Source organism: Phoenix dactylifera, chromosome 14, assembly GCF_051530095.1.
Source record: "Phoenix dactylifera cultivar Ajwa chromosome 14, Ajwa_hap1_PhDact_Kaust_v1.1, whole genome shotgun sequence".
Taxonomy (NCBI): domain Eukaryota; kingdom Viridiplantae; phylum Streptophyta; class Magnoliopsida; order Arecales; family Arecaceae; genus Phoenix; species Phoenix dactylifera.
In genome coordinates this window covers 910,944-919,558 of record NC_143203.1, presented here as the reverse complement: position 1 = coordinate 919,558, position 8,615 = coordinate 910,944, and the positions used below count along the sequence as shown (strand labels likewise).

At 35.7% G+C, this 8,615-nt stretch overlaps 1 protein-coding gene across 2 annotated transcripts; it reads right to left on the bottom strand.

Moving 5' to 3' along the window:
* Positions 1 to 277: 277 nt before the first annotated feature.
* On the bottom strand, positions 278 to 7,261 carry LOC103697803 (ADP-ribosylation factor). Of its 2 annotated transcripts, XM_008779735.6 has the most exons (7): positions 7,122 to 7,261; positions 5,881 to 6,036; positions 4,561 to 4,631; positions 2,065 to 2,184; positions 818 to 936; positions 595 to 676; positions 278 to 491 (listed from the first exon to the last, which is right to left on the bottom strand). In XM_008779735.6, exons 2-7 carry the CDS (start codon positions 6,026 to 6,028, stop codon positions 486 to 488), a joined length of 546 nt encoding a protein of 181 aa, XP_008777957.1. In that variant the 5' UTR covers positions 6,029 to 6,036; positions 7,122 to 7,261; the 3' UTR covers positions 278 to 485. The 2 variants fall into 2 exon arrangements, with proteins under 2 accessions (XP_008777957.1, XP_088566671.1); XM_088710545.2 differs by lacking the exons at positions 278 to 491; positions 595 to 676 and having other exon boundaries at positions 814 to 936.
* Between the last annotated feature and the right edge of the window lie 1,354 nt (positions 7,262 to 8,615).

The following is an 8,615-nucleotide window of genomic DNA, read 5'->3' as shown; positions in this document are numbered from 1 at the left end:
CATGTCACCTGATAGTCAAAACAATTAAAACAGCCTGTTTCTTCCCTGACCTTACATAGTTAGGACTGGCGAGATTGAGCACGATTTAAGTTTGTAAATCACTCTTTTTAAAAAGGAGTTAAGTAGTCTAAAGCATCGAATAGTACCCAAACTATCGGTGCAGAAATACTGGATATGGCATGTAGGTCATATAAGAATCAAGTTCTTTAAGAAATAAAACTATTATATCACCCAAGCAAGGTATTCAAATGACACAATTAGCAGGTAAAGAAAAAAATAAAAAGAAAAGGCAAATATTTAACATCTAGGTAAGGAGAACAAATTTCCAGATCATTGTTGGTCTAGATGAGATGACAAATGCTAAAAGTCCGCGAAGGTAGAAACATATAAGCAAATTGATTCACAGCTCAAGCAAATACAACATTTAGTTAACAGAACATCTTAACAATGGTTTAAGCTCCAGTGAGGTATCCAACCAGAAATGTTTATGCCTGCAGAAAAATGGGGGAGGAATGATCACAAAGTCACAAAGAGCTCCACTTTCAACAGAAATCAAATAAAAAAGCACTTGGCTCATGCATTCATGAGACAGACCTTGTTAGCAATGTTGTTTGAGAGCCAGTCCAGTCCCTCGTAAAGACCCTCCCCAGATGTGGCACATGTGCTCTGGATGTACCTGGAGAAAGACAAATTATAACAAAGTATTACAAAGCAGATAGATTCAGGTACTTATGACTAACCATTGAAATTGTATTTACTAAGAAATGACTTGAAATGTTAAGAACCATGTGAAAAGCATGAAATATTAAATATTTACCAGTGACGTTGGCGGAGGGAATGCAAGCCAAGCTTATCAGTGATCTCTGCAGCATTCATGGCATTAGGAAGATCTTGCTTGTTCGCAAAGACAAGCAGCACCGCATCTCTCAATTCATCCTGCACAGCAAAGAAAAATCTCAGTTTTCCATTTTGCAATAGGTGGTACTGCTAGAGCTCACGGCTTCTTAGGTCTGTGACCCTAGTAGGCCTTGGTTGGCAAACCAATGTTGAAGCCAAGATGAAAACATTATGGGGAAACTAATTTCAAGCCCTTTGTTTGACTGCCATCTAAAGATCAAGGCTTGGCCATGTTTTCGTTTGAATGTGCCATACTTAACACACAACTACGCTTGTTCTACACACACTTAGATCTTGCTTTATAAACAGGGTGTGGCATAAAAATTACCCGGCAATTGAAACTAGAGTCCGGGAATGAAATTTATGGCCAGCATTCCCCAAGTATCAAATGGCAGGCAAACCAGGGATCAGAAGTTGCCAAACATAAATCACTTCTGGTGTTATTATAAGGTTACATCTACTTTTTTGTAGACTGCCATTTGACATGTTTCTTGCAACTGCGCGATCAATTTTTTTCACATTGGTGTCTAATTAGTTTTGAAACAGCATTCCTTATAATAACAATTGTAACAACAACAATGACAATGTTCCTCCTGGTGGCGATGATAATAGAGATAACTATCATCATCATCAATAGGATATTTTTCTGTGCTATTTCAAAGCGCAGTTCTAAAATAAAGATACAGGAGAAATAAAAAGTGACTCAGGCAACCTACAGAAGCAGACTTGTCAAACAAGATGAATGAAACAAAACACATTGTTGACAGAAATTGGCTTTCTTATGAGTGCTTGGAGCAATGCTGTATGGAAATACTGTAGATTTCAGAAAAGTGGGGGGAAAAAGGAACACTACTCCACCAGTGCGGATAGAGTACCCTGACAGCAAGGACACAGCATCATGGAAACAAGGTTGTGAAATAAAATGAAAAATTTAGTTCTTTTGATTGTACAGGCAGCCAAACTTATCCTATTACTTTATTCTATTCAAGAATTGCCAATTAAATAGTATAGGAATCATATATCAAACATTTTTTCTTAAAAAAAGTCGTAACATACAACCTCCCAATTAAAAACTAATAGAGCCTCCATAAAAACACAAAGAAATTTCAATTTTCTGCACAAAATAATCAAATTGAAACTAAAGTGAAAATAATTTATTAAGTCTACCTCATTAAGCATCCTGTGCAATTCATCTCTAGCCTCAACAATACGATCTCTGTCATTACTGTCAACAACGAAGATAAGGCCCTGAGTATTCTGGAAGTAATGTCTCCACAGAGGTCTGATCTGATAATACCACACACACAAAATTATTACCATCACGTATACACAAGCCACTAGAATGTATATAAGATCTTGAAACTCAACTTGCTCAAGCTGTAGAGGATTAAAAGGAAACAAAAGTGACAGACTATACAGAAGCTTTGAACTCTCTCTCTCTCTTTCTCTGAGGTAATACCATCAGATAAAAGATTATTACCATCAAGCATACAAGATATTTTACTTAAGATCCCAAAACACACACTCTCTCTCTCTCTCTCTCTGTGTGTGTGCGCGCGCGCGCATGCACATGTGTGTAGATATATGTATAAAGTATAAACCATTATCTAGAAGTTGTCGAAAATATTTCAACTATGCAGTAAGCATTGGTATATTTTTCCCGCAAACATATATCACATTGTGATGACTAAATGATTCATGTGATCAGGAGGTCTTTATGTACTAACTTTCAATTTATGGATAATACCATTATCGAACAATTTGTTGCCTAGGAAATGACAATGGAAAAGCACAAATGCATATACCATTTATGAAATTTTTGATTAAACTATGGAACATGAATGATCTGTGGCACTGAAGCTTAAACTTAGTTTGTAATTCAAATACTAACAATCTCGGCTGGAAAATACAGAGAAGCTTCTCAGCTTCCATAAGGATTTCCCCAAACTTGGACAGGAAATTAGAGATTGTTGAAAGTCTAGCTAGTCTGCCCTATAACCATCCTGGTTAAGGCCCAAGCTTTCTACAACACCTAGGCATTTTAGGTAAAGTAGATTGGGTTCATAATGTTTTGGTATTAGAACCAGTCCCACATACAGTTTTCAAGTCACAAAAAGATTGGCTTGTGCAAAGGACGAGGTGTAAAAAGAAAAGAATAACAAAGAGCCTAAAGTGAAAGCCACCTGTAGAATGGTTGCATAGCAACCAAACTGCACCCGCAACAAGGTTACATGACTGTCCTAGAGTGAAAGTTGTTATATTGAAAGGACTACCCAGGACAGAGTGAGAGCCATCATAGAGGAGGCAGAGGAGGAGGGCTGCTGAGCGTGGTGGTGTGTTACAAACTTACAATCCTGGTTAAGGCCCCAACACTCCACACCTTTAATGCCTTGGCATTCCAGGCATAAAGGCTTGGATCTTAACATGTCCAAGCATTGCAAATAATCTCAGAACTATGCCATTGGGTAACAATAATTAACACTCTTTTTTTTTTTGAAAAAGGTCGACGCACGGGTCCAGGTAGTATCAAGTCACACTACCTCAAGAGAAATAACACCCAATGTGGCTTTTAGAAGCTGCACACACCGTAAATCTAATATGTAACTGCTTATGCAGATCTGTATCTGAAAAGATATTATAATACAGGCACCCCTACAGACTTTGCTAGAAAATTAATGTGATGATGTTACCAATATGGTGACAGCACCCATTTGAACCTACTCTTGATATACATTCATGGACTTCCCTAGTACTCAATCTCAAAAAAAAAGGTGCGGTGGTAAGTCAGATAAGCAGGAAGAGATTGTATCAATTCCTAGAATGATCTTATGGGTTACACAAAGGAAAGCACATTGAAGATACCAAGCATAACTAGAAATATTGGAGAAACTACTTCAAGGAACTATATTTGTTGTATCTATCCAACATTTCAATTCACATAATGGCAAATATTTATATTATAACAAATCAAACTCTCCCAAATGCATATAAATCCTTCTCAAAAAGGTCCATTTGAAATTAAACTGAAATTGAAACCCTTGGTGAAACTAGGCCAACTTATGGTACAACACCTCTGTAAAAACTAGGTGTTGGTAAAATAGTACGGACATGTCCAAAATGCCTGATTAAACCTCATCATTATTTCCATCCAGGTAATGTGTATCACTAGAATAGTTCTCATAATTATTATCATTAAAATAATATAGTACACCTGTATAAAAACTAGGTCGACCTCGAAATATCAGGGAATCTTGGAAATGGACATCACATTCATTCATGAACTTGATATATCCATCTGTCAGTTAATAAATTGGTTAGACATTGAATGTGGAGTGATGGTACAATATATCTTGGTATTTTTCTAATCTTCCAGTGTATAACTTTTTTATAGGAACAACAAGACAGGTAAACTTCTTCTTTCAGTGTATTTGCTATGCACTCAGTATGCAGTAAAATATACAATCCACATATGTTATCCAACCATCACAGATCCCCTACATTGATGACAAGTTAGATATAGCAAGATATCCATCACTTATTGGAATGCCATTATTTTAATCATTTGTAAAACTCCAAATAGAGATATAACGGACACACAATATCAGAGCTTACCGATTTTACACATATTACTCAATGAACATTATATAGAGAGATAGCACAAACCTTGTCCTGACCACCAACATCCCACACAGTGAAGCTGATGTTCTTGTATTCCACTGTCTCCACATTAAATCCTGATAAACATGCCATCACAAGTCAAAAAATAAAAACAATAAAATAAAGTTGCAGTTAAAAAAAATTGACATAGTAGATTGGGAAAATATGATGAACTCCAAATATACAAGAAGAAAAGAGTGTTCACCATATTCTACGTGCATAAAATACAATTTTGGTGGAAATAGAAGAAAAATGAAGGCTCCAATTGAAATCAATGGTGAGGAGATAGCCCACCATGATAACCACAAAGCAATGACGAGCCATGAAGATAAATTAGCCTCAAACTGAGATGATCAGATGAGGTAGAAAGGTGACTTAGAGACAGTATGTTAGTGACACAGGGCTTTATGAAGCATCAGAAGGAAGGGAGGTTATGGAAGTTATGAGAGAGCAAATAGACCAAGTTCTAGTAAATCTGAGAACACCGGGTCGACAACTGAGTGCATAGAGACATATGCAAGCTGTCAGCAAAAAAGAACCAAGTGATGGATAATCAATTAATAACATACATGCACTGCAAAAAAGATATGAGAAAATCTTAATAGAAGAGAGGCTCAAATTTTCCCCAAATAATCAGATAAATGGAAGGGGAAATGAAGCATATGGAAAGAACATGGGAGAGCAATGCGTCAGTCACTTGATATGACTTCTCACCAAGAATAGATGAGAAAAACATAATATGGTACCACGAATGTTTAATAAGCTCCTGAATCATGTTACAAAATAGTAGTTTGACACCATATCAAAGAAAATAACAAAAACAGTCACAAATAAAGGAAAACATAATCAATCTAGACTAAAAAATCAAATCCATGCTAAATTACTGTTTCTAAGAAACCCAAAGACTGGTTTTAACAAATTTGAGTTCCTATCATTTATTTAAATTAGTTATTCTTAATGGAAACAGAATCTCTTCTTCCCAACAGAAAATGGCATCTGTTTCGTGAAATCAATCAATTGTAATGGTACTTCTATGTTGGAGAACATCATTGTAGGGCCATTTAAACTGCAGCAACTCCCAAGAGGTTGAACCTAATCGTGGAAATAAATGAAATGAGCTAGGGATTTCATATTATCAGGCTTGATGCTCAACTTACTCACTAAACAAAGCTAAAACATTCCCAAAAATGGTAAATCAAAAATACGCTCTTGAACACCCAATCCTTAGCCCTGATTGAAAAATTCAATTTGAAGAAACAAGAGAACATGGCCACCATGAGTAAGTAAAGCACACCAGCTTCAAATTTATCTGTGTTTAGCACTTACCGATGGTAGGAATAGTGGTCACAATCTCTCCCAGCTTCAGCTTGTACAAGATGGTGGTCTTACCAGCAGCATCAAGGCCTACCATGAGAATACGCATCTCTTTCTTCGCAAAAAGCCGACTGAAGAGTTTGGTGAAAGACAGCCCCATCTTGATGTCTGATAGACAGATATAACGATACTTAATAACAAGATAAACAAATCATGCACTTATGACTTCTGGATAAACAATCATGCACTTATGGCTTCGGATAATAACAGATAAACACTTCCATGATGATTTTAAATCAAAAATGAACAAATGATTAAAGCTATAAACTTCTCTTTGGTCAAAATCTATCAATCAACTCTACTCAGATAAATTGGCTTGTAATTAACTACTGATACACATAATTTGACTAGTCAACAGGACCGATCAACAGCAATCAAGTGAATGCATCTGACTCTCATGAGTGAGATCCAAGATCAAAACAAATTGTGTTTTAATTTTTTTTGTTTTCCAATGGAAAAAATTTGACTAACAGATGAAAAAATAAGAGAGAAAAGGAAAGAGTAAACAAAACACTAAGCAACGGCGATCACTAAAACTATATTAAGTGCTAAAGCTTCGATATTATCAGCTGATTCTGCATTCAAAGGACAAAATTTTCGGACAAATGAATAAAAAACACAACCTTTAGTTGACCTTAAAAAAACACTGAAAATCAATTCTCACACAAAGGGAATATGAGTAGATCTATGCATGATTGTGAACGAACATCCAAGAAATAATTCTGCAGAAATCATTGACAGCAAGAAGAATCAAGCAAAATCCAATTTTAATTCTAACACCACAAAAGAGGCATTTGGATCCATCAACAAGATCCCAAAACAAGAGAAAGGCAAAAATAAAAAAGATCGGACGATAGAAATACAAAACAAGGAGAAATCCACGTAACAACGACAAAAATTAAAAATTAATCAAGCAAACCCTAAACATCGTATCAAATAACGAAGTCTGACACCAAGAAGCCTAATTCTACCATATCAATAAATAAAGAAACAGATCCTATTCAAAAATTCCCAACTTCTACACCAATTTTTCACATTCAAATGAAAGAATTCTTCAAAAAATTGAACTGGATCGCCAACAAAATGAGAAAAAAACCATCAGATCTACGCGCGAGACCCGATTAAGAGTTCCAAAAAAGCCTAAAAGATTTGAAAAAATAACGGAGCAAGAAGGAGAGGATCGAATCGCTTACGAGGGGGAAGAGAGGGAAAGGAACGAGAGGGAAATCTCAGGAGGAGCTGTCCACCACCTGATCCCAAAGAGACGAAGGCCCCCTATTTATATGGGACGCTGCATAACGGACGCCTCCTCGCGGTCACGCTGCGGCCTCGCCGGACGCACCCCGATTGGCCGTTTCGTAGTTGCCGTTTACTCGGCCGTTATTTAATTAGATCACCTGCTAACGGTCCATTAGGTGGGGCAAAGATATGATTCTCTGCTGGGGTCCAGTGGACAAAGCTAAGGTACATGTCACCGGGCCGGGTTTTAGTTTAGGTGCAGGAGGGAACTGGTTCCTTGGCTTAGGCCACAAAATTAAATACAATGGGTCATTGATTTAGTGGATGTTATGAAGAGATAGGTGGATGCTTGAATTAGGGCTGCAATCCGGCCATCTCCTCTATCTATATCTATATATCTCGGGAAGAAGAAAGAAAATTTAACCACTCTTCGAAATTTAGAAAAATTAGAAGAATAATCATTAAAAAAATCTGAAATATCTAAAAAAAATTAAAAATGTTAGCTGGATAGATTAAAATTATGTAAGTTTGTTGCTTAAATTATCTAGATGTATTAAAAATATACTTAGAAATATATAAAATTATTTTAGAAGAACGTAATAATAGAAAGGCATCCATTTATAGTCTACCACATAGAAATTATTTTAGAAAAAACTTATTTGACCGTATGTATAAATTATTTTAGGGATGCACAAAAATTTTAGGTCATATTTGGAGCCATCGATTTAGAGTCCTCATGCAAAGTTCTCACATATCGAAAGCAATTGGAAATATCAACATGCACTAGAATCTTCTTAATTTATAAGAAAAAAATTATTTGAAGCCATCAATTTAGAAATTTATTAGAGGAAAAGAATTATTTTAGGAAGCCGCCTTCTTAATTATTTCAAAAATACGTTCCTCGAAATAGAAAATTCTTTATTCTTTTGGAAAATGCAAAATCTCTTACTAATTTGTTACCCAGCTATATAGCCCAAGAGGAGGGATAAATTGATTTTTTCAAACATTTAAATTAAAATATAGCAGAATAAAGATTTAATGTATATGATTAGAAATATGAGCTATAAGCAAGTAAAAATGCAAGAGAATAAAGTATACAAATCAATCACCACAAACGCACAAGAATTTATAGTGGTTCGGTGCCAATTCTGCACCTACATCCACTCTCCAAGATACCATTCTTGAGAATTTTTACTATAATCTCTCTAAGATTACAACACGATTATTTTGATTGAGCTTACAACCAACCTAGTTGATTTTTACAGAAAATCAACCAAAACTACCACCAAGCATTTTCTAGGTTTAATACAATCTAATTCCAGATTTGGATGGATCTTTGCCCCAAGTTTTAATCCTTGAAACTTGTTACAACAGAGTATGAGAAGGATAAGTAACAAAACAAATTATAGCTCCTCAAAGACAAATAGACAAAGAATTAATGGAGCTTT

Coding starts and splice junctions, on each gene's coding strand:
- LOC103697803 (XM_008779735.6), bottom strand. CDS start 6,028: ATGGGGCTGTCTTTCACCAAACTCTTCAGTCGGCTTTTTGCGAAGAAA. Junction 937..2,064: donor TGCACAGGATGCTTAATGAG/GTAGACTTAATA, acceptor TTTGCTGTGCAG/GATGAATTGAGAGATGCGGT. Junction 677..817: donor TCCCTCCGCCAACGTCACTG/GTAAATATTTAA, acceptor GTCTTTCTCCAG/GTACATCCAGAGCACATGTG.